Raw genomic sequence first — 25,254 nt, 5'->3', positions numbered from 1 at the left:
GTTTCTGCCTGAGCTCCAAAAGGAATAAATGAATTCTTTTCTTGCTTTCTTGAGACATTTAAACTCAAAGTACACAATAAGTGCCCACTAATGAATGGAGATTGTAGCGACAGTTTGATCCTCAAGGTATACTTTCTCAGCCCCCGCTGTGAGACCACGGTAATTCCACAACTGAATTTTTTCCTGTTCCATTCCAGAGATGCTTGCCTCATTAGGGCCTGGCCGGTCTCGTTACTATGTATTTCTAGCCATTAGGGGCTTCATTAGCTGCGTGCTGGAAACTTGGAGGCTAAATTTAGAAAAGTTTATTTATTCTGAGGTGCACGTGAGCCCCATCTTTGGGGCCTTCTTTAAAGATTGTGCCAAAGAGAAGCAGAGCTGGACAGAGCTTTGGGAATTGAGGCATCCCTTGATTTACGAACTCCGTGTGAAATTTCAGTGTAGTGGCTCTTAGCTTTGGATACTTGATTTTTCGATTAACGAAACAAAAATCACTGTAATTTATCCAAAGTCGTTGCAGTAATGTACTACGGTGGACGCATCCACATCTCTTCGTCTGTTGGTGTATTAAGAATGTGATAGTGTTGCTTTAAGAAAGTGTTGCATTATGGAAAGTGTATTAAATTCCAGAAGAGTGTATGTTAGCCATAGATCTGCTATTTAGATGATTGTGGAGAAAGCAGAATAATAAACAAGAAAGTTTATCCAGTGGTTTTTTTGGGTTATTCCTGCACATTTTGACAACGGTGCACAGTTTTAGAAAGCTGTTCACAATAATTGTGATGTGCTCAGTGGATCTCATGGTCTGCAGCAGGACAGCTAGGTAACAGGTCCGATAAAAGGTACTTACCCTAAATTGTTCCAGTAAAATTACCCAGCTGTATAAATGGGTAAATAATTGTAAAGTAGCTTGACATTGTAAGTTGCTTTGGAGAAAATTGTTAGCTCAATGAATAAATGTAACTGTAATGCTGAAATGATGGGTTGTCGGGTGTTATTGCTTTTCGATATTTGGGAAAACTTTGGTTCGGGGTTTTCGGATGGGCTTAGACCGTGCTATTTTTGCCATTTGAAGTAGGTTTTAGGTGCCCGAAATTTTAATATCTGCAGTGTTTTCAAGAATTGATTAATGGTGTAAATTAAAGGATGTTTGTAGTAGTTGCAATAATTCACAACCCCTTTACTGTAGCCGTGAGGTCAGCTTTGTGGACTTGAAAGCACGTGTATGATGGATGATACGGAAGGGTGTTGGGATGGGTCCCTGAGATGAACGTACTCTTTTGGAAGTGTTCTTCCTGAATTTCCGCCATTTGTGCTGTGATTTTTTTTTTTTTTTTTTTTTCTCTTCCTTTTTTCTTTTTTTAAAGTAGGTGCTGAAAGTGTTCCCCCGTGCAATGGCCTCTAGAAGCAAGCTAATAAAACTCTAATAGATAGGGAAATGTTTAAAAATACTGATGTTCAGTCATTCAAATGGGAGAAATCTGGAAGTTATCTCTAGTGGCTTCCAGGTTCATTTTGACACACTTCTTTAAGGGCATGAATTAAAAATGTCAGAAATACATTTACCCAGGAAAATAGATTGTAAAGTAAATTAGGTTAATGTAAGAAGCACAAGAATGTAGGGGCTCGTGTATGCAAATGTGAGCCCAAAACTCAAATTAACTAGGCCCAAAGGGCGACTGTGCAATCAGTCCTCCCCTTCACTTAAGTATCCAGCGTTAACATAATAAGGTGGGGGTTTGGTGGGCTACCTCCAGGGAGGTGAGTATTAGAGTGTCTGTGCGCCAGTCTGGCTGGTGTTAACAGTCTGAAGCGGGAAGTGCATGAGGGCATCACCACTGGTAGCTCTGAGGTGTATGCGCGCACTTTCAGTGTTTGTAGTCCCAGGCTGATTATATATCCAGTTTTTATGAAGTTTCTGACTGCATTGACTTTGCTGGAAGAAATACGCAGCAGAAAGTCTTTTGATCTGTTATGAAAGGGTGGAAAAACCTTTTTTGAGTCTTTATCACAGTCTAAATTGTATTTTGGTGTCTTCTAGGGATTCTGTGGTTTGGGGAGTTCGTATTTTTTTCAGTTACATATTGAAACCTGATTATTGAACGCAGTTACATGAAGTCATTTAGCTGACAGTTTTCTCCAAAGCAACTTATCATGCAAAGTTACCGACAGTGATTTACTCATTTGTACAGCTGGGTAACTTTACTGGAGCAATTTTAGAGTAAGTACCTTGCTCAAGGGCACTATAGTCGAACCTGTGACCTTTGCCTCCAAAGGCAGCAACTCAAACCACTGCGCTACCAGCTATCCCAATTAGTGTCTGCAGATTTGTTCCGTTAGGTGAATTTGTCCAAATTTGGCATAATTATCTATGTATTCACTATTTAAATCTAAATTGTTTTGGCAGGAAAATGGTTCTATCAAAAAGCAAACTGCTTCAGCAATTGTGTCTATATCTAAGTTATTCATCTGTTGTTGAATACACTTTTTTTCATTCCAAGTTGTGCAACACTTTAAAGAGAAGAATCTGGAAAATGAATAAAAGTGAAAAACTATATAAATAAATGCAGTCAGTTACCAATCAAATATTTCTAACAAAATTTACTAGCTAGGTTGTCTTTATAGCTATATTTTAATTAATTAATTATCAATACTCACTTTTTCAGTGTGTCATTAGCCAAAGGACCCAGATTGGACTCTGACCTCCTGCTATAGTGTTCTTGAGCAAAGTACATAGATTTACATTTAACATTTATTTATTTAGCAGACACTTTTCTCCAAAGCGACTTCCAATGAACTCTATGTAGTGTTATCAGCCCACACACCTGATTCACCGCAGTGACTTACACTGCTAGATACACTACTTACACTGGGTCGCTCATCCATACATCAGTGGAACACATACACTCTGTGTGTCACTCACACCTGAACAACATGTCTTTGGACTGTGGGAGGAAACCGGAGCACCCGGAGGAAGCCCACGCAGACACAGGGAGAACATGCAAACGCCACACTGACTGAGCAGGGGTCGAACCCATGTCCTCTCACACCACCCAGGTGCTGTGAGTCAGCAGCACTACTCACTGTGCCACCCCGCTGTACCCTGAACCGCCCTCCTAAAAAAAAAAAAAAAAACTGCCCAGCTGTTTTGCAAATTGGTCTCTTTGGAGAAAAGCATTGGCTAAATGAATTAATAATAACAGTATTGAATCTACTGTTTCAGTTGTGATAGATATTAGATGTTATTCTCCCATGCTTCCTTGCACTAAGCATAATTGTTTCTGTAATTAGATCATTTATCATGTTCTCTGATTTCCTTAAATGGTCCCACAAGGGTACCATGTTCACTTTGTTGTTGTGTTGAATGACTGCTCTGAATCGATACTGAGGAACAGGAGTTCAGTTGTCAATCACCCATCCAGGGTTGTACTTCACATATGTGTCCTTGTACTGTGTGTTGTGTCAGGTCTGGAAAAAGGATATATAGAAGTAAAATAATGTCATGATTGGCAAAAAAAAAAAAAAAAAAGCCATTGTACTGAATTTTTACCCCATTGTATGAGAAAATAGTATATATTTTCATAAGCCGTTCTGGTTTTCTCATTTTACTAGACCCTGTTATCTGAGGTGTAATGGAGAATGTGATAAATGTGGGATAAATAGAGACCCTTCCAGGGATAAACAGAGACCCTTCCAAGGTCCATGCCTCAGTCAGCTAAGGCTGATCATTAACGCAATACTTCCTTACGTAGCGTAAAACGTGTGGTAATGCCAACTTGAAGGGATGTGTTTCATTCGTCTCAAATCTTCGCCTCACTTGCAATTGACAATGACGCGTCTTCCCTCTCTTCCTTCACACACGATATTACATATGATGTAACATCCAGTCATCACACAATGATGATAGCACTTTGGCGCCATCATCATCATCATGAAATAATGAAACATGAAATAAAAATGGTAAAATGTGAAATAACAAAGGCTTAAGATGAAATAAGCCACTTTGAAAAAAGAGCTGATGAGAGGAGGAAGGATGTGGAGTCATTTGTCTTGTAGTGCTGGTGGAAAGTGGGACTCAGAATTACTGCTCTTACCAGAAAACTTGTGAAAGGGAAGGACTCTGCTGTGCAGCAAAATTGTAGAAATTATGGGCAATTTTGTCCACTGTGGTGGGGTAGCTGTACACTAAGTGAAGATTAACCTTACATTTAATAGCTTGGAACACAAAATTGCTGCCCGTTTTAACGAATTTCTGTGAAGCAAATGTCCAGTGACCGTATATTGATGACAAACGTATTGTGAAAACGAAAGACCAGATCCTACCATCTTGTGAAAATGCGTAGAGCTGACAGTGAATTGTGTGTTCATGTCTACATGTGTGTCTTACTGTATGGAGAGATGACTAACAGTCTCGCACTTGTCCTGTTTCAGAAATGGCGTGGTGGACTCTGGCAGCTCTGCTGCTGTGTCTCTCCATAGTCTGCTGTGAGGAATCCATCGAGGAGTTCACATCCAGCACCCTCATCAATAACGTGGTGCAGGACCCCCTCACGGGCCGCATCTATGTGGGGGCCGTCAATGCCATCTACCAATTGGACTCCTTGCTTAAGCAGGAGAAGAAAGTAGAGACTGGTCCCAAGAGGGACAGCCGCCACTGCACACCCCCCATCCAGTCCTGCCATGATGCCAAGTGGACAGACAACACCAACAAGCTGTTGCTGGTGCACCCGTCTAACGGCTCGCTCATCGTGTGTGGAAGCCTCTTCAAGGGCATCTGCTCCCTACAGAACCTCAGCAATATTAACCAAATGATCTACTATAGCGACAGCAAGGGTGAAAAGACTTATGTGGCCAGCAGTGAGGAGATGGTGTCTGTAGTAGGGGTGATGTCAACCTTCACCAAAGAGTCTAAGGATACTTTTGATGTCTTTGTCGTGGGGAAAGGCTACGGAAGCCAGGACAACACAAAACTTATCAGCACCCGCATCCTGCAGGACTTTGACGATTGGGTTGTGTTTGAGAACATTGTTGAGGCTTCTGCTGTTCAGGCCACCCCATTTGTCCAGAAGTACATGCACAATTTTCGCTACTCGTTCAAGGAAAGTGGCTTCATCTACTTCCTCTTCACCCGCACAAGAGGGGTGCCAGATAACAAAAACTTCACCTTCATCTCTCGCCTTTGTGAGGATGATCACCATTATTATTCTTACACGGAGCTGCAGCTCAGCTGTGGCCCCAACAACTTGTACAACAAGGCACAGGCTGCCTTCATCTCCTCCCCCGGGGAGAAATTGGCCCAATACCTGAGCGCATCCGGTCAGTACGGCCAAGTGCAGTCGCAGGACAAGATTCTGTTTGTAGCGTCCAGCACCGATGAAGACAAGCCCCGTTCAGGGCTCTGCATGTACCCCCTGAGATCTATCAACCAACAAATTATGGAAATCATCAGTGCCTGCTATACAAAAAATGGGAAAATTGGAAACAAAATAGCTGTTGATTCTCCATACACAACCTCAAATCAGTTGTGTTTAAATGCAGTTAGTGTAAGTAGTGCTCTGTTTTTCTGACCTTTCAAACATAAGATTATCTATTTTTTCAATTTTTTTTTAATACCGTCTTGAGATTCTTTAAAGTCGGAGCAGTAAAATGGAATAGCTGACCTTAAGGTTTATTGTCTTTATTAGGATTTTCTAAAAAAGAAAACCTGAGTATCCCCTCTTGTACACTTGACAAAGTGATTATATGAAGAAGCTGATGTTAAAGACGTCTCTCTCTGTGCCCATCAGCAAGACACACTGATAAAGTACAAATGTGGCGCCGATTTCCTGCCTTCGCCTCTGGCCAGCACGCCAGACTTCGCACTGCCTGCCCAAGCTGTCCACACCACCACAGACCTGCTCACGGCTGTGGCCATTGCTGTGGAGACTGAGCACACGGTGGCCTTTCTTGGAACCAGCAATGGGAAGATGTACCACGTGAGTACAGCAGCAGAAAGTGTACAGCATCTGAGAGCGGTCCCAGGTACCAGTGTGGTCAAACTCATTTAGATAGGAAAAAATACTGTAAAATTACAACACAATCTGAAAATGGACCCAGTGACACTTTATATTTTCGTATAGGAACAGATCTTGCTTCCCTGCTCCGCACTCACTCTTCTGCTCCTTCCAGGTACACCTGTCCAGCATACCGGAGGTGTACCGAACTGTCCCTGGACCCAGCTCTGGTGAGGCAGTGAACAAACACCTTCTCTTTGACAGAAACCACAGCCATCTGTATGTCACCACAGGAAAAAAGGTACCATCTTAGAAAGTGGATCTTTCACTGTGCTTGTCCTATGTGTAAGATGCTTGATGCTGGATATCCTTGGCTGTGTGTCAGATCTCAATGGTGCCAGTGGAAAAATGTGATATGAAGAAGGACTGTAAGTCTTGCATGGACCTGAAGGATCCCTACTGTGGCTGGTGTGTCTTGGAGGGCAGGTAAGCACTGAGTTCTCACCCACTTACCAATGAGGCAGATAATGTTCTTATTCACTACTTTCTACACAACAGTTTGATCCTACTGCTATATATATCTATATATATATATATATATATATATATATATATATATATACATACACACACACACACACACACACACACACACACACACACACAGATATACAGCCACAGTTTGCAAACCCTTTGTATATGTCTGTTTTTCTGCATGAGTGGCTCCTTTGTCTAAGGCATAATAAATAAAAAGTCTTATTTAACAACACGCTACACTTCACGCATCCATATGTTAATTGAATAAATGGTTTGATCAAAGCCATTGGTGGGGAAAAGTATGTGAACTTGTAAGATAATGACATGTTGAAAAGAGGGTAACTGGAGTCTGGAAATGCACTCAATACGTTCCACTCAATTCAGGTGTGAGTTTGGCCTGCCCTGCGATGGGGGGGGGGAAAAAAAAAAATACACACAGTTTTTTAGTACCTGCTCTTCACGGCAGAATTCTGTTGAAGTACAACGGCCTCATCAGAAGAGTTATCGGAGGATCTCAAGAAAAAGGGTTGAAGCTCATAAGACTGGAAAGGGTTACAAAAGGATTTCTAAAGACTTGGGCCTCCATCAGTACACAGTAAGGCAGGTAGTTTACGAATGGAAGAAATTTAGCAATTCTGGTACTCTGACCATGCTGCAAAGAACAAATAAGCCTAGGGTGACCACTAAGGAGCAGCAGGCATCTCTGGCACTCGGTAACGTCTGCCTTCGTGAGCCTACATTAAGAAAAATGCTGAACAAGAGCTGTGTTCGTGGGAGGGTTGCCGTAGAAGAAACCAGTGCTCCCCAGAAAGACGTCACTGCCCGTCTCACCTTTGCCATCACCCGGATGTTCACAGCTGGAACAACATTCTGTGGACAGATGAAACAAATGTGACCTTTTCGGTAAATGTACACTGCATTATTTTCGGAGACGGCAAAACGCTGCTTACCCGCACCAGTACCCAACCCTGTGATCTAAAACACAGAAGAAGTTTGGTCATGACTGTGATCCAAAAACGCAGGAGTAAATCAATAACAGAGTGGCTCAGACAGAAGAAGTTCCATATTATAGAATGGCCAAATGAGAGTCCTGACCTCAATCCCACTGAAATGCTGTGGTGCGATCTGAAAGCAGGCTGCTCATACAAGCCAAAAATATACATGAACTGAAACATTTTCTTGTAGTGCAATGGGTCAAAATGCTCCCTAACTGTTGTACAGGTCTAATGTTTGAAGTTATTGCCAATAAAGGACGTTCCACTAGTTGAAAAGTTTTTTTTTTTTTTTTTTTTTTTCTTTCCTCCCCCTCCTCTCCTCCCACTTTTTTATTTCCATCAGTGACTTTGATTGTTTGAACCGTTTGCTCAGTAAAGATATGGTAATGTAAAATGTGTGTTGTTTATTAAAAGACTTAGATGAACATCAGATCAAATTTTATTAGCATATGTATATATACTATATGTGTTTATGTACAATATATACTGTAAGTATAATTTTTTTTTTTTTCAGTTATTCATGTTAAATTCCAAAGGTACCCTGTCTGTCTACTTACATCTTCACCTCATAGTTATAAGCAACATCGACAAGGTCTTGGCATCCACACTGCTGGAGTTGTGTAGTCGGAAGGTTCTGGAAGTGGTTCAGACAGAGTGGGTTGGAGCAGCGTCTGATGGGTATCCTTTCCGCTGCAGGTGCACCAGGAAGTCTGACTGCAGGAAGGCAGGAGAGGAGAAGCACTGGCTGTGGAGTCCTCAGAAACAGTGTGTGGAGATAACATCTTTCCAGCCGCCAAATCTGAGCTGCAGGAAGACGCAGAAGGTATGAGAGATTGACTTTGCCTGCATCTCCTACGTCAAGGGACATACACTTTAGATACTTGCCCAGATTTTATCAAAGGACCGTCACTAATGTTAAAGCTGTATTTACTGAATGAATACCCACAGTTTACTGCATAGGTTTCCAAGGTGGTAAGCTAATGTAGTTTTTAAATGTATTCAGTTTTTTCGACTGGGAAGCCCTATATATTGTATATTGTCCAGTACATACAGAAAGCATAATGCATGACCCCATTTTATACAAAACCTATCCCTCCCAATAAAGAGATTTAAAAGCAATAATAATAAATAAAATGGACTAACTATTAATAACAAAAAGGGCACAAATACGAATGTACCTAGAAAGATACAGGGCATAAATGTAACTCGGAGGAAAGGGGGGAATTCCAAGTTGTAAACATGCAAAGGCATCTTTTCAATGTATGAGAAGAGGCATTGCCAAATACTGGAAAATTCTGCAGAAGTACCCCACAATGAGTGTCCTATCATTTCCAGTTTTCGAATTTGCATCATCCTATTGCACATACTCCCCGCCCCCCCCCCGCCTTTCTATCTATGCTGATGGTAAGCGAGTGCTTTCTATCTATGCTGATGGTAAGCTTTGCTTTTGCTTTTTTTTTTATGCGTTTTTTTAGGATGTGGTTACTTGGGTACTTGTTTAAATTGACTGGAGGTTTGTAAAGTACCATTTTTCCCGTTTTAGGTTGTTCATATGTTTTCTTTTTTGTAAGAAATATGTGATCACTTCAGGGAGGCTCACAATTACATTTATTCACTTAGCAGATGCTTTTTCTACAAAGTGACTTACACTGGATACTATGTAGTGTCATCAGCCCACGCACCTTATTCACCAAGGTGACGACATTGCTAGATACACCACTCGCAATGGGTCACTCATCCATACATCAGTGGAACACACGCACTCTGTCACTCACACACTATGGGTGAACATGAACAGCATGTATTTGGAGTGTGTGAGGAAACCAGAGCCCATGGAGGAAACCCACACAGACACGGGATGAACATCCAAACTCCACACAGACTGAGCAGGGATCGAACCCATCTTCTCTCACACCACCCAGGTGCTGAGAGACAGTAGAGCTACTCGCTGTGCCACCATGCTGCCCAAACAGACAATAAGCAATTAGTGTTACTAATCATTTAACTTAATTTATTTGGCATTGAAATTCCTAAATTATTCTGCAGTTCCAGCTGTTCAGTTGATAGATTTTGAGATATTTAATAGGTATGTTAATATGAACTTTACTTTCATGAACTTGGATCTTTTACTGCGTTACTGTGGTGAGACTGCCGTTCAGTTTGTTCTTGGATCTCATGTCAGAGTTCCTTGACCTGTGTCCTTTATTTGCAGGTTGACATCAACGTGGTTTCTCTCCCCAGCATTGGAGGGGATGACAGTCTGAAATGCATTTTTGGCAATTCTGAAAGTGAAGCGCAAATGAGTGACTCAACTGTCACTTGTGATCTGCCGAAAGTCACCGAGATTCCTGTCACTCCCAGAAATAAAGGTGAGTCTCCCGACTGTCTGTCATGCTGCAATGGTGAGCAAAGTCATTGGAGATTTTAATCACCTTTCTCCGAGAGGTCTTGCTGGCAGGCGGCTCGACCCGTTGCTAACTCATGTGCTTTCAGACTTCGTCCAAGTGCCCGTGAAGATCTTCGTGAATGACGAGGTGGAGTTGGCATCCAGCTACTTCACCTTTTATAACTGCAGCGCAGCCACGAGGAAGGCGGAGAACACACCGTGAGTGGCGGCGTCAGGGTGGGGCGGGTGCCCGTCACAGCATGCCAGTAGCTACCGTCGCATATTTCCCCGCAGACGTCTTGGCTGGAGTTTAACACAAATTTCATCGAGGACTCCAGGGAATTTCTGATCCGTGACTGATTCAGTAATTGAATATGTGCCTGTCTAAGACACTTCTTCTAAATCAATCTCTGCTTTTGTCTTTCGCTTTGATTACATGGGCGAGAATCATTCTGGAGTCGTTTTTTGGGATATCTATTTTTGGGAAATCTATATGTATCTGTCTATCTGTCTATTCATCCATCTATCCTTGTATCCATTTTATGAAGCAGCTGATAGCGTAAAGTTTAGAGCTGCTACCTTTGAATCCAAAGGTTGCTGATTCAAATCTCAACTGTTACACTCCTGTAATACCTGTGAGCAAGGTACTTACCCTGAATTGCTCCAGTAAAATTACCCAACTGTATAAATGGGTAAATATTTGTAAGTACCTTAACATTGTAACTTGCTTTGGAGAAAAGCGTCAGCTAAATGAATAAATGAAAATGTAAATCTAGACGATTGGTCTCTGTTAATGCTACAGGTTTCGGGAAGGAGAAGACCAGTCAAGGCAGTATTAATGTTCTCATCCTGCTGCCTTGGTTGTTTGCGTTTGCCAACAGGTGCATGTCGTGTGTGGAACGCGAGTGGAGCTGCCAGTGGAACACTCGGGATTTCATCTGCAGTGACAGTGATGACTCCGGGGATAATTCCGTTATTAGACATAAAGAAGTAAGAAATGAGGCGGCAGCACGTCTCGCCATTCCTGCCTGCCTTGTGTCAGGTGTCTTAAAAATTTAAAAATGCCCCATGTTTGACATTCACAGGGAAATAAATGCCCGGTATTTGAGAATCCTCATCCGTCTCTCATTCCTGTGGGTTACGAAACCTCCATCGAGTTCACTGGAGAAAACCTCCATGTTTACGAGGTGAAAGATTTCTTTCTTTATATCTACCTGTTGACTAATAATTGCTGTGGTTCAGAACACGTTTATTCGAGAAATAATTTATTGCCACCTTTTTTTTTTAAATTTTTTTTTTTTTTTTTTTTAAAGTAGAGATTGCCTTAAGGATTGTAATGGACTCTGGTTTACCACTGTTTGTCTACCTTATCTCTTCCAGGGCAGAGAATTCAAGATTGGTACCGAGCTGATGGTGCCCACTGAGGAAATGGTCACTAAGAAAGATTCAAGCTACAGTTTCAAAGGATATAAGGTCAGTGTTGGACTGAATTTCATTGCCTTGATATTCAGAGCCCACTTTCACTCGCGCCATGCTGTAGAGCAGCTTCCGAGTCCATCTCCTAGGTGTTCGGGTAAGGGTTCGACATGCGCAGGTGAAAGCACAAAGCAACTACCAAGTGTGTGAGAGTCCCAGCTGTTGCAGCTTTTCCTTCGCGATCAGTGTTCTGCAGCCAGGGGTGTATTGTACTGCACAACGTGTCCCAGAACACCTTCCTTCTGTTGCCTGCATGGAAGGGAGGGAGGAGGGAGCTGAGCTGTCGCTAAGTGCACCAGCTGTCCCTCAGGGCCTGGCCTCCTGCTCACGCGGTGGCTTTTGTGGCAAAAAAAGTTGTACCAAAGTAGTTTGATATTGTAGCACCCCCTTATGGACACAGCAGATGTTTTGGGTTACTGTGCTTGATGAGAGACTTTGGTTCCCCTCCAGCTACATTTTTAATTAACTGCTTGGCTCTCCTGTTTTTCAGTATCTATCAAAAGGTGTGTTTAAATTATATTGCTTAAAGAATTGTTTACTCACGAAGTCGGGAACTATTCCTGATGGAACACTTTCAGTAGCGTGCAGATGCCCGCTGTGGTGGCAGCGGATGGTGCGGTGGTCATAGCTGAGCCTTAAAGACCCAGGATCAAATCTCACCTCCTGCTGTTGTAGAACTTGTGAGCAAGCAGCTTAATTTTTCCAGTAAAATTGCCCAGCTGGGTAAATCAGTGTAAACGGCTAAATGTTGTCGTTTACGAGAAGTGTCACTAACATTACATTTATCAATTTATCTGACGCATTTCTCCAAACTGACTTAAAAATTTAAGCTACCTACTGTTATTTACTCATTTATACAGCTGCGCGGTTTTACTGGAGAAATGTAGGGCAAGTACCTTTCTCTAGGGTACCACAGCAGTAGGTGGGATTCAAACCTGCAGCCTTTGGGTCCAAAGACAGTAGCTCTAACCAGTATGCCACCAACTGGCCCCCACTTGAATAAATGTGATTTAAGTGTTGATGCCTGGATGATAATTCATCGTAATATCCAGACCTCTCCTAATTTTTGTAGTTTGCAAGCACCGAATGTTAATATTGCTTCTTTTTTGTTCCCGGGACCAGTTTGCCTATGATGAAGCGCAAACAGTCAACGTGCTCTTCTACATCAAGGACGCAAAGACAGATAAGAAGATTGACAGCAAACTAAACGGTAGGCCTGAGAGCCAGATGTTGACTGTTGGGACCACAGCCGTCCAAAGTGGATGGTAAAAACAACGAGTTGAGCGGATTCTTATAACTGGCTGTTTAGTTAGAGACCTTGTGCATGGAAGTCGTCAAAAAATGGATGGAAATTTGTGTCATGTGCGCTGATGGTGCTGTCCGTCCCCCACCAGTGACGCTGTACAACTGCGCTATGGGCCGGGAGGACTGCAGCCTGTGCAAGAGCGCGGACCCCATATACAAATGTATGTGGTGTGATGAAACCAAATCCTGCGAGTACCAGAAAAGGTGCCGGAGTGCCGAGGAGAGCGACTGTCCCAACCCCGAAATCACCGATGTGAGTTTCTAGAGATGCCGCGCCATGTTTTCCCTCTATCATACGCAAATAGCACGTTCATTACCTCCTGTCCTATTATCTATCCAAGCAAATTAATAAATGTCCTTTTGGTCATAGCTAAAAACTGCCAGATCTCATGTTTAACAGGTCACTTGGTGTCTAATTTCCTACCATCAGTACTATTCTTTATCCTATTTGTTACCAAAAACACTTTTGGCAATTCTAACGCCAGCTTTGACTTACTTCTACCGAAGCAAAACTAATTTAATTATTTCTGTCAGTGACACACCTGTCCCTTTGGGGCAGGAGAGTAATAGTTTTATTAGAATTAATGACTTTTTTCCCCTCATAAAAAGTGCATGTACAAAACAAACATCTCACAAATACACCAATTTACCAGAGAATCATTTATACAAAATACTTATTTAAAAAAAAAAAAAAAAAAAATAAGGTGAAGGGACTCTGGATTTGCTCAGTGAAGTAGCATGATGCGTGATAGTATAGTGTATCATCTGTTTTTTAACCAAAGATAATAACAAGAAGGGATGAAACTCTGACAAACATTTTTACCCCCACTGGGTCCTTAATTGTTACAAAATGCAGATAACCTGTTCTGTACATTCTGTGTATTTGAAGAGGAAACGGTCTTTTTTCAGATCATACCTCGGTACGGGCCTCTGAAAGGGGGGATTTCAGTAACCATCAAAGGCTCCAACCTGGGCATTGTGAAAGAGGACATAGAGAGCATCACAGTGGCTGGACAGCCCTGCATGCACCAGGAAGAGAAGTACTCTGTGTCCACCAGGTACAGCAGAGCACCCCGTCACCCGCAGTTTTGCAAACGGACATCGTCGGCTGCGCCGCGGCATTTCTCTAACTTCCACTCCTTCTCTTCCTGCTTCAGTGTGGTTTGTGAGATCAGTGGAGTCGAACAGAAACATTCAGGGGTTGTGGAAGTGAAGGTGAAGGGAGGGAAAAGCGGGACGTCGAGTGTCGTGTTCACATACAGGGTAAGATCGTCACTGAAACTGATGTAAACATACCGTCGTTCCCGTATCAGTTGTCGCCCCAGTCGCTGTCAGTCTGTCGGGAACTTGCTCTCACTACCCTTGTTAAGTACTCTGTGATGTGCGGATTCACCTTTCCAAGAAGTACTGAAGGTTTTGTTCACTACCAAACACCTGTAGGATCCCAGACCTGAGAGGGTCCAGCCTAACCGTGGCCCGCAGGCGGGAGGAACTCTTATTACGATAACAGGAACGGACCTGGAAACTGGTTCCAAGGATGACCTCAACATCACTGTCGGCGGGGTGGTGTGTATCGTGTAAGTCCTCTGTGCCCTGGATACATCACGCCAGGCCTTAGCGATGCTCTTCCAAGTTCCGAGTTTCTGCAGCGCACTTCAGTTTGCTTCTGAAAAGAAGTCGTGAGAAACGATGAGCTGTCATTGAGACATGAGATGTCTATCATCTCCGCACCTCTCTTTGCCGAACCCCACAATTTCCTCCACAAACTGCACATTGCCATCCACAGGGAGACGTTCCAGAAAAATATAACCTGCAAAACCGGACAGTACAAGGTACAGAAGGTCCCCTCTGATAACCTGACAGTGACAGTGAGGTACGGGAAGAACACCACGAAAGATGTGCCTACGCCCTTCAGGTTCTTTGAGAATCCCAAACTAGATCACCACTATCCAGAAACAAGTTTTGTATGGTGAGTCTATCCTCTACTACTTTCTCCCATCTTACTGTGAGAGTGAGAGGACTACACAATATGTAATCTTTTTGAAGCATTATGCCAGTAATGGACCACATTCCCATATGTCTGGACTGAGCAGGAAATGTAACACACTGTAATAAACCTTATTGTGTGACATCTCCTCCCAAGGGCCCCTAATGTTTTCAATAGATTGTAAAGATCACTCATCACTAGGTGATGAACAAATAGGTGTAACTGATGGCATTTTCTCACCTTAGCTCACCTCCTTGCTTTGTGCCAGCTGCATATGACGCAATGGTTGCTTTGGGTTCAACTTCCCATGCTTACCTATGCAGTTAAACATTGAAGTGTTATATTTGTATACATGTCAAATCCTTGAGAAGAATGCTGGTCTTTGTTGATCATAGTGTACAGATTTAAGGTGACGTCAGCGTTGTGCTAATTTCAGCGGGGGGCGGAAGATTTTTATCATCGGCACCGGGTTTGACCTCATCCAGAATGCCGCCATGAAAGTGGTGTCCTCAAGCGAGCAGTCAGGCGTCACCAGTCCACTGAAGGTTTGTGTCCAATGAAAGACTTCTTGCAAAAAGACCACTTCCAGCATGTAATGCCTGTCTTCTCTGCCTTTTGGAGCAGTAGGGTGTTTAAGTATTGGAGCACATAGCACCAGCATTCAACCAGTATTTTAATGTGTTTGTATAGATTTGTTGTGGGTCAGGTAGGAGCCATGGACTCCAATCTGGTGTCTCTCAAAGTCTGATCCTTCCCTTGCAGTTTGAAGTGGAGGTAAAAGGCAAAAATGACACAGTAATGCAGTTCTCCTCCCCGACGGTGAAAGTGACCGATGGGATAGCGTCTCTCAGGGCATTCATCATCATGGACAACATTGAGCTTGAGCTCAAGCCTTTCGACTACCATCCGGATCCTACATTCGAAGAGAACCAGAAAAGGATTGTTTCAGAGAACACCATCATATCTGTTACTGTAAATATCATCTTCTCTTGGCATTATTTAGGAGTAATTCCTACAGAATTGTTCTATACTCACCAGATGTTTGCATACTGTTTTCGTTGTCTGTTTTAACATGTAAAATTGCAGTTGAGAAAAGTAACAGCTGGTGGTGATGTAATTTCCCCAGTTTTGTTGATAAAACCTAATTGATACAGTATTTCTGAAATAAAATAAATGCTCTTTCTCAGTATTAAAGCTTTTGCAGTTAACTCAGAACAGTGTTGTTAAGCCATCTTCTTGTCTCTCACACCCAAGGGCAAAGGTTTCGCCAAAGCAATGACTGCCCAAGAAGCAGAAGCCTTCGTGGGAGATGTCTCCTGTGTGGTCAGCACCTTACAGGACGACAAGCTCTTCCTGGACTGGACCCAACCATCATCTCACTTCAAGAGGCCCAAGAGAGACACAAACTCAGATTTGTTGGAACTTAAGGTAAGGCGCTGTGCAGACAAGGGTTCCTGGATTTAAGCTTGAAGAGAAGAAAAGGCTACTCTGCTTTATTGAACTTGCTAAATAAAACTACAGCTTTAGTGGAGCTGGCTGAATGCCTGCGATTTAATTCTGCTCCAACTCTCCAACTCTATTGTTTATGCTTTTTGTCATCTTCAGATTAAGTTTGGCCATGGGCAGTGGATTGTAGGCTCAGTGGAGTATGAAAAGAAGACTGAGGCTCCCCTGGACATCATAATTCCTGCAGTGATCGCCCCAATGGTGGTGATAATCATAGTCTCAGTGTACTGCTACAGGTAAGTAACTTCATTCTAAACCTCGGAGCATGGATTCCAAACTTGTAGTATTGCTGCTTGTATGTCTGAAAACAGCCAGAGTTAAACATGGATCGTTTTACTTTTTGCCCTAAGTGAGTAGATAGTTACATAACACCTATGCAGATTACTCAGTGTATGAATTTTATTGCTTCGTCTTTCGAGGCAGTTTTGTAATTTGATCGTTTCCATGTGTGTGCACAGGAGGAAGAGCCAGCAAGCTGAGAGAGAATATGAGAAAGTAAAGCACCAGCTCGAGAACCTGGAGGAGAGTGTTCGTGACCGCTGCAAGAAAGAGTTCACAGGTCTTTTCCATAATTCATATTCCGCTCATCTGCAGGCTTTACTCTGGCTCTTACCACTTGCAAGAGCCCTTTTATCTACAGCTGCACAATTTAGCCAGAACGTGTCCCCTGTATAGTGCATGTAAAACTTTATTCCCAAACCCTTTCAGACCTCATGATTGAAATGGAGGACCACACCAGTGACCTCAGTGAGGCCCGCATCCCCTTCCTGGACTACAAGACCTACACAGACCGCGTTTTCTTCCTGCCTTCCAAGGACGGCGCCAATGACGTGATGATCACCGGCAAGCTGGACATTCCTGAGGCGAGGAGGGCCACAGTAACGCAGGCCCTCAACCAGTTCTCCAACCTGCTAAATAGCAAGCCTTTCCTTATCAATGTAGGTCCTAACATCACCTGCCTGGTCCCAATCCTGTTCCTTATCAGTGCAGGTCGCAGAACCTTTCCTTATTGTTGCAAGTCCCTAAAAATTGCATATTTGTTTCTCTTCCCATCTGTTCTTCTGCTGCTTCAGTTGTTTTTTAATGTGAAATTAATATAATCATCATAAATCTGACTGGCTTTCACAGCATAAAAATTAAGACCGATTTTATGTCTTTTCCAGCCTGTATAGTAGACAATTTAGAATGATATACGAGATGCACAGCAATTTTTTGAGTAGCAGTTTCTGCCTTTGTCAGTTCATCCGCACCTTAGAGGGGCGTCCTGACTTCAATGCCCGGTCAAGGGGCTACTTTGCATCTCTGCTGACGGTGGCGCTTCACGGGAAGTTGGAGTACTATACAGACATCATGAGGACACTCCTACTAGAACTCATGGAACAGTATGTCCAAAGCAAGAACCCCAAGCTCATGCTGCGCAGGTGAGGTGTATGGGATCAGCATACCTTTAAGGTGTCTCAGAATGGCCCTTTTTTTATTATTATTATTATTATAAAAAAGGTGATCTTGTCCCATCCACTTTAAAAAAGCGATTTTGCCTCCTTTTACCTGTAGGTCAGAGACAGTGGTGGAGAGAATGCTGTGCAACTGGATGTCTATCTGTCTCTATCAGTTCCTGAAGGTATCATGTTTTATGACACAAAATTAATTTCATTCAATTCCACTGTGTGGATTTTTCTTATTTTCTACTGGTTCAGATCTTTGGTTCAACAAAATGGAGGTTTTTGCTTTAGTGACAGGGAACGGTTTCATTTTGAAAGAAGCTTGTTAGTGAATTCTTGTGACCAGCATGGTAAATGCACTCTCTCCATTTGTGCCGGGTTGCTGTGTGGGCAGGACTCGGCAGGAGAGCCTTTGTACAAGCTGTTCAAAGCCATCAAGCACCAGGTGGAGAAAGGCCCAGTGGATGCTGTCGTGAAGAAAGCCAAGTACACGCTGAACGACACTGGCCTGCTGGGGGACGACGTGGAGTACTGTACGCTGGTGAGCGATATGTAGGCTGAACCCGATAGCACGTCAGCGATCGCTACGGGTATGAATGGTTCCTTTCGAAAGGATTATCTGTGGTGCCTAATGAACTCCAAGAAATGAATAGAAGGCAATACCGGTGGACAAAAGGACTTTATGTGATCAGCATAATCCTTGTGATCCAAGACAGTTTTTGAAGATACAAGTTAAATCTACAGTGTGGGAACTGGATGGATGCACAGAATGCCAAGTGTTAACCACCCTTTCTGCTTTAGACTCTGCAGGTCCTCGTTCACGGGGAGGGGCCAGATGTCACTTTGGTCAAAGTACTCAACTGTGACACCGTCTCCCAAGTGAAGGAGAAGATCATCGAGCAAGTGTACAAAAATCTGCCCTATTCTCAGAGGCCCAAGGTGGAAAGCGTCACTCTCGGTAAGGATCATATGAGCTGGAGCGCAGTTGCGTAATATAACGATTCATGACCTGAATTGTTTATTACTGAAGTAGCTATGACATTGATTATGTTTTATGGGCAAGGGTTTCCTTGGTTGGATTGCATCAGTCTGCATATGATTGGGGTATAAAATGAATGTTGAAATAGTCTTTCTGCACCCTAGAATGGCGTCCTGGATCCACTGGGCAGATTCTGTCAGACCTTGACTTGACATCGCAAAAGGAGGGCAGATGGAAGCGCATGAACACTTTGGCCCACTATAACGTGAGTTACAGCTTAAGAAATGGACGCATCGCTTCTAACGGCACGGGTTGAGTCACGGCTTGTCCCCTACGCGGTGACTGTATGTCTATGCCGTGTCTGCTCCTGACCTGAAATCTGTCAGATTGCATTCAGCTCGGGCTGAACGCAGTTCTTGTGTTTCAGGTGCGAGACAACGCCACGCTCGTCCTGTCTAGGGTCCTGCACCCTCTGCAGTCTTATGACCAGCACCAGGACAGTCATGAAGAGAGTGAGTGGTGCTCCTGTACTACTTCTGGCCTTCCGTAGTGTTTCCATGCTCTCGCTGACAGCTGTACTCTGCCTACTCCTCCAGGAAACGCTCTGCTTGAAGACGACAAGGTGTTCCACCTGGTGCGGCCGGCAGAGGAGCTGGATGAGGTCAAATCCAAGAGGGGCAGCATGAAGGACAAGTCGATGACCAAAGCCATCACGGAGCTTTATTTGACGCGGTTGCTGTCTGTCAAGGTTGGTTTGTTAATAACCTGCTGCAATTAGAATGCTAAATACACTGGGCTGGTGAAGCTTACAATACATTAGTATGCAGCAATTTGGTTGTGCATTGCTAAGAATCCAATCATACTTGCAAATTCTAGGCCTGAATATGTAAAAGATATTTCTAATAATAAAATGTGTATTTGGAATGCAAAGCAAAATATTTGGAGTAGTATTTGGATATCATACTGTATATTTATCAGATTTCATGACAGAAATGCAGGATTAATATGTCTTTGAAAACGGTGGCTCCTCCTGGCCTGCACCTGCTTATGTATGCGCAAATGTGTTTGTTTCAGGGCACCCTGCAACAGTTTGTGGACGACTTCTTCCGCAGCGTCCTCTGTTCGTCCGTTGTGCCACCAGCAGTCAAGTATTTTTTTGACTTCCTGGACGAGCAGGCACAGAAGCACGACAACGTGGATGACGAGACCATTCACATCTGGAAGACCAACAGGTAGCGCGCTCTTGCCCGTGTCTGGCAGAGAGAATTCCCGAGAGAGCGGCGCTGGAGCTGTCAGTTTTCAGAGACAAATGCTTCAGAGTGTACTTTTCATTTAAAATTCCCACTGAGAGCTCCGTACACACTGGATACGCTGATGTGGAATTTATACCGCGGTAAACCGTCTGCGTCGTATACATTTGTTTTTGATTGACGGGCTCTTCTGGGGGCATAGACTGGAAATGTTGGTATTGTGAGCATGAGTGATGAACAGTGTAATTATAACACTTTTGGCTTACTGATGAATTTGTTTGCTATTAAATATGCATATGTGTTGTACTGCTGAACAGACAGCATAATTATGTCCCCTGCTAATTTATTAAATCCACTTTTTTTTTTTTTTTTTGTTCATTTGTTTGGAACATCTCTCATGGTACTAAATCAGAGATGAATTCCAAACTTACTTGGCTCAGATGCCTCAACTCTTAAATAAATGTGGGGGGGAAGAATCTATTTCCTGCACTTTTAAAATTAATCTGCAACATAATAATGGATTTGTATGATCACTGTATCGTGTGCCTCGGTACTCGGTTGATAAGGCAAAGTGAATCACAGCCAGATTCTAACTCTGATTAATTGTGGGAATATTCAATGGGACATATGAGGGCTGAAAACAGAAATAACATCCAGAAACACGGTTAAAGATGAGGCCACAGTTATATCTGCATGGATTGAGTATGAGTGACAGTGCCAGTGTGTGTTTCTTGAAAAGGTTTGTGTCTCCACAGCTTACCTTTGAGGTTCTGGGTGAACATCCTGAAGAACCCCCACTTCATCTTCGACGTTCATGTGAACGAAGTGGTGGATGCTTCCTTGTCAGTTATTGCCCAGACCTTCATGGACGCTTGCACCAAGAGCGAGCACAAGTTGAGCCGGGTGAGCCCGGGAGTGCTTCGACGTTACGCCTTTGTCGATGTTAAGCCAAGCAAAGGATCTATGAGCTAGGACTTCATTGTTTTCTCCAGCCCATAATCCCTCTGTAACCGTTTTCCTTTGGCTTTATCTCTTGCAGGATTCCCCAAGTAACAAATTACTCTATGCAAAGGAAATCTCCACATACAAGAAGATGGTGGACGAGTAAGTATTGTCAGGGCTACCGCTTGGTAATCTCACCGTTTCCTACCACCTGCAAAAATCCTTGTGCTTTTGATCAAATATTGATCAAGATGACCTGTCTTGGCTTGTCTTTGTCTATAGTTACTACAAGGGCATCAGGCAGATGGTGCCCGTCAGCGACCAGGATATGAACACCCACTTAGCGGAGGTGTCACGGGTCAGTGTGTCCTCTGCTCTTGCCCTTGTACTTGTGTGAGGTTGTGATCTTGTGTCTTATGTGGACACAGTGAGGAGCCAGAAGATCTCACCTTCGAAGGGGGTGTAGATATGGCTGCTATGGCTGATTTCGATCAGTGCTAGAAGTTCCTCGCTTCAAGTTTGTTTCTTGTCTCGCAGTCTCACACAGACAAACTCAACACCCAAGTGGCTCTGCATCAGCTATACCAGTATGCAAGCAAATACTATGATGTGGTATGTGACTCGCTCTCCCTTTCCTGTCAGACACGTATGAACACGAGGATCTGAGGCTGAACACGACGCTGTGTGTCTTCACTAATGGAATCTCTGCCTGCCTTCCTTCCAGATCATCACCTCCTTAGACGAGGACCCCGCTGCCCAGAATAAACAGCTCACCTTGAGGCTGCAGCAGATAGCGGCTGCACTGGAGAACAAAGTGACCGATCTCTAACCTCTGTAGAAGGGCAGGGGCCAGTTTTGGTACTGTGGGGCCGGAAATTGATGCGGGGTTTATTTCATATGGCCTGAGTCCTGAGTGGAATGGAGAAGAAGTGGGGAAGGGAAGGAATGGGGCTGTTCCGAGGAAACCCCCCAGCTTAAGTGAACGTTTGGTGTGTCTGAAACGGCGTCAGGTACCCTTCAGCTGGGCCAGAGAACCCTCCTCCGGACCAAAGCGAACTGAGAATAAAGAGGGTCATCCACTAATACTAAGACTTACATCCTGCCTATAAAAGCACACTGTGCCGTGCCAAGCTGAAGATGGCTGATGGTTCTCGGAGTCGGTCCCCCTCCCCGTGCTAGTCCAGATCACGCGACGCGCGCCGAGGGGCCGAGGGATCTGCGGGAGACGCCACGCCAGACGTTCTCAACGACGGGACATGTGACCATTGCAGCCCAGCCTTTGAAATAAGCCCTTCCTTAATTGCAGGCTTTATCGATAATCAGATGTTCAATTTCTTCCTGTGTAGAAAAGTTTAAGAATAGTATTATATATATTTTTTATTGTGCATTCTTTATCCAGAAAGCTTTATAAGAGGAAATTAACTTTTTAAATTGACAGCCATTTTAGTTTTGATTGTATTTCTAAAAGTGCATACAGGGGACCCGTGAGCATGACAGCGGGGGGGAGAGTTTGACATCATCCGAAACTCCACTGCCATGGGGATTTTTCCCGCTGGGTTATTGCAGGACGGGGCGTGCTTTGTGTATTGACAAGACTGCAAGACTGAAGTGTAGCTGACTAGTGGTCAATGCTATTTTCTTTAAACGTATCGATTTTCGTTCATTCCGTGTATTGTCCTTTTTTTTAGTAATTCAGTTTATTGTTCTGTGTGCCTGCTGTACAAATGCAAGTTTCGAAAGCATCTGTGTTGTTCTGGTCTTAGAGAGACCAGGCATGGATAGGAAATTCTGCTTTCTCTCGCCCCATTGTATAATGCCTAAAATACTAAAATCAAGAGCACATCTTGTTTTATTAGTTTTTAAAAATATCTTTTGTACTCTTCTGGTGGATCATCTTTGTGGACCAAGTTATATTGCTTAGATCAAAGATCTAGAACATGCAGTGAAGGGTGTACAAGTGCTGATTATCTCAATCTGTGTAACCTCTCTGCTATCTCAGCCTTTTTCTCCGTTTCTAGCCTTAGCATCGACTCATCGTATCTTAAAGACCTAACGGTTGCTAAAGCACAAGGCTAAAGTATCAGGTGTCATTTTATTTCCATACCAAAATGATTGTACGTCATTTGCTTTTACAATTAATTCCGCCGTTTAATCAGTGTATGTTGATAAGCGCATTACTTACATTTGGCCTTAAGTGTATTGGCAGTATGTTACGCTATATCTGCCAAAACAAATTAGAAATCTCATTGTAACTTTCGAAGTTTGAATCGGTTCGCTTATTTAAATGTACAAAATTGCAGAACAGCCCAAGTGTGCATTGTGCTTTTCCTGTACTTTCAAAGTTGTATAATTATGATTTTGTGTGTATGTGTCTTTTGTATACTGTATGTACGCACACACACACACACACACACACACACACACACACACACACACAGCGTATCCTTTGGATGCACTCCTGATTGTATCAATTGAACATAATCGTTTCCATTTATTCTATTCTTTTGAAGCGGCAACCTGAACATATGATGTATTAATTTTCTCTAGTCCTGCCTGATATTTCGCGGTGGTTTACGCTCAGTGATATTGACTCTTTTGTCATGAACTGCGCTTTGTCTCCAAAGAGGACAATGCACCACTGTAATATCAAGGAATGATTACATGTCAGTAACATTGATACTGAGTAGAACGGTACTTTTTTTTAAAATCATTTACAGCAAAGCTGTCACTCCTTTAGGCTATCAGCACTGGAAATGAACTGTTTTTCTAATCACTGCTCGGCAAATCCTGCTCTGAACCTTATGGAACTTTTCCGCAGAATGCCAAATATTTTTCATCGTGAAATAATTACGCTGGCATTAATCAACATTTTTATTTTTGATACGTCAGATATTTGTGCCTCGTGAATGCGCTCCAGTTGTTCTGTGATGGGAAGGATGGGACCTCGGTTTTAAAACGAGGTGCTGTATAAAGTTAAGGGTCGGGGATCTGTTTATTGGACCACCAGTGACCAACGTGCTCATTTCCTTGCTTACTGGGCCTTCTTGTTCTTATCCCCCTGCACAGGGGGGGTTGTGCAGAAAACAGCACTGCAGCGTGGGAGAGCACATCTCACAGTTATCCATACTGTCATAAGAGGCACCTCACTCTGCGGACACCCCCCCCCCCCCCCCCCATTTTCACATCTGACCACAGATTTCAGCCCTTTACCTGTAAGCCCAGTGCTGATAGCGCAGTACAAAGCTTTCTGCCTTTTTTTTGTAGCCAAACGTGCCTTAACGATACTCTGTGTTTGTGGAGATGCTGTTTTCTTTATTTGTGCTACCGGGGGTCCGGCAGCGCAAAGCGTTCGCCTTGCGCGACGAGCGCTCGGCCAGCCGCCTCCGCAGCAGCGTTCACGTGCCAATATGAGTGTGTCGAACCACCTGCCTGAACACTTTTCTACATTGTGAGGTGTGACTCGGTTCCGGATGTCTGTGACTTCGGCTTCTTATGGATTCAAAGGCTAAGGCAACAATTCAAAAAGGAAAAAAAAAAAAAAAAATTAGATTATCGAAAAGTGCAAATTGTCCCAACGTTATTTTTCCTCCTCAACTGTTGGGGGGGAAAAATGAGTAGAATTTTGTTTGACACGCCGTTCCTCTGTATGCGTGGGGAAAAAATGTATGAGATGTGTACCTGTACTCGGCAATGACCTCTTACTGCTGTGCAGTTTTTTTTTTTTTTTTTTTTAATTTTAAAAATTTCCCTGACATATAGTGATTGTAAAACTTGTTGCAGTTTCTGTCCCTGTATTCCAGTTGTGTGAGCCTATGCATTCAATACCCAGGGCTAGATTTGTTGTGCTGTTGTCGAGATTTTCTTGTTCTTGTGAGTGTGAAACAAATAAATAATTAAAAAGTGGGGGCAGTACATCTTCAGACCAGTCGTGGCAACCGGGGGTGAACTTCCTGAAGAAGCTCATTAGGCGCTGCACTCTCTTTGTCATTTCTCTCCGTAATTACTTCCGGACCGAGTTCCCTGGGCTGCGCTCGGCTTGCGGACGAGGGTGATTCACCTGTGGAGGATGACCTGCGCTGTCTTACCTGCCCTCCTCCTCGGGGGCTGCGCATCCATCCGCTTTTCTCCATGATCTGCCCACACAAGTGACCCTCAACCCGACAGCCAACGGCTCCAAGCCATCGCCGAGTCTTACTGACCGACGTTTTGTATTTTCACTGCATCATTTGGGGAATCTTAGTTTAAAAAAAAAAAAAAAAAAAAGGATATTTTAATGTAAACTATTTCATATCTTTTAAGACCTCCAGCGATGGTCGAGAAGCTCTGTAAAGAAATATTCTCATTAAATCACTAACAGCTTCTAAAAATAAATAAATAAATAAGATGAAAGAAGGATTGCCTCTTGTCTCGTTTCCTAACAAACCTCGGAGCATGGGAGGAGGATATCAAAGAATTC

At 43.3% G+C, this 25,254-nt stretch overlaps 1 protein-coding gene across 1 annotated transcript in view; it reads left to right on the top strand.

Annotated features, from left to right (window-relative positions):
- Positions 1–25,061, top strand: part of LOC108931533 (plexin-B2-like) — a 79,947-nt gene extending 54,886 nt beyond the window's left edge. Inside the window, exons 2-36 of the mRNA XM_029259113.1 lie at positions 4,432–5,543; positions 5,787–5,975; positions 6,169–6,294; positions 6,379–6,479; positions 8,222–8,348; positions 9,738–9,894; positions 10,019–10,130; positions 10,793–10,901; positions 10,997–11,098; positions 11,292–11,384; positions 12,510–12,597; positions 12,782–12,945; positions 13,602–13,750; positions 13,850–13,955; positions 14,133–14,269; positions 14,479–14,661; positions 15,116–15,224; positions 15,442–15,651; positions 15,934–16,107; positions 16,285–16,421; positions 16,644–16,744; positions 16,894–17,123; positions 17,425–17,606; positions 17,740–17,806; positions 18,022–18,168; positions 18,429–18,585; positions 18,771–18,871; positions 19,034–19,118; positions 19,203–19,354; positions 19,681–19,838; positions 20,612–20,759; positions 20,896–20,960; positions 21,081–21,156; positions 21,336–21,410; positions 21,523–25,061. Coding sequence (XP_029114946.1) covers positions 4,434–5,543; positions 5,787–5,975; positions 6,169–6,294; positions 6,379–6,479; positions 8,222–8,348; positions 9,738–9,894; positions 10,019–10,130; positions 10,793–10,901; positions 10,997–11,098; positions 11,292–11,384; positions 12,510–12,597; positions 12,782–12,945; positions 13,602–13,750; positions 13,850–13,955; positions 14,133–14,269; positions 14,479–14,661; positions 15,116–15,224; positions 15,442–15,651; positions 15,934–16,107; positions 16,285–16,421; positions 16,644–16,744; positions 16,894–17,123; positions 17,425–17,606; positions 17,740–17,806; positions 18,022–18,168; positions 18,429–18,585; positions 18,771–18,871; positions 19,034–19,118; positions 19,203–19,354; positions 19,681–19,838; positions 20,612–20,759; positions 20,896–20,960; positions 21,081–21,156; positions 21,336–21,410; positions 21,523–21,627 — 5,532 coding nt within the window. The 5' untranslated portion in view covers positions 4,432–4,433 and the 3' untranslated portion in view covers positions 21,628–25,061. The remainder of the gene's footprint in view (positions 1–4,431; positions 5,544–5,786; positions 5,976–6,168; positions 6,295–6,378; positions 6,480–8,221; positions 8,349–9,737; positions 9,895–10,018; positions 10,131–10,792; positions 10,902–10,996; positions 11,099–11,291; positions 11,385–12,509; positions 12,598–12,781; positions 12,946–13,601; positions 13,751–13,849; positions 13,956–14,132; positions 14,270–14,478; positions 14,662–15,115; positions 15,225–15,441; positions 15,652–15,933; positions 16,108–16,284; positions 16,422–16,643; positions 16,745–16,893; positions 17,124–17,424; positions 17,607–17,739; positions 17,807–18,021; positions 18,169–18,428; positions 18,586–18,770; positions 18,872–19,033; positions 19,119–19,202; positions 19,355–19,680; positions 19,839–20,611; positions 20,760–20,895; positions 20,961–21,080; positions 21,157–21,335; positions 21,411–21,522) is intronic.
- Positions 25,062–25,254: the final 193 nt, after the last annotated feature.

The sequence above is a fragment of the Scleropages formosus genome, chromosome 2, assembly GCF_900964775.1.
Source record: "Scleropages formosus chromosome 2, fSclFor1.1, whole genome shotgun sequence".
Lineage (NCBI taxonomy): Eukaryota > Metazoa > Chordata > Actinopteri > Osteoglossiformes > Osteoglossidae > Scleropages > Scleropages formosus.
This window is presented reverse-complemented; position numbering and strand designations above follow the sequence as displayed.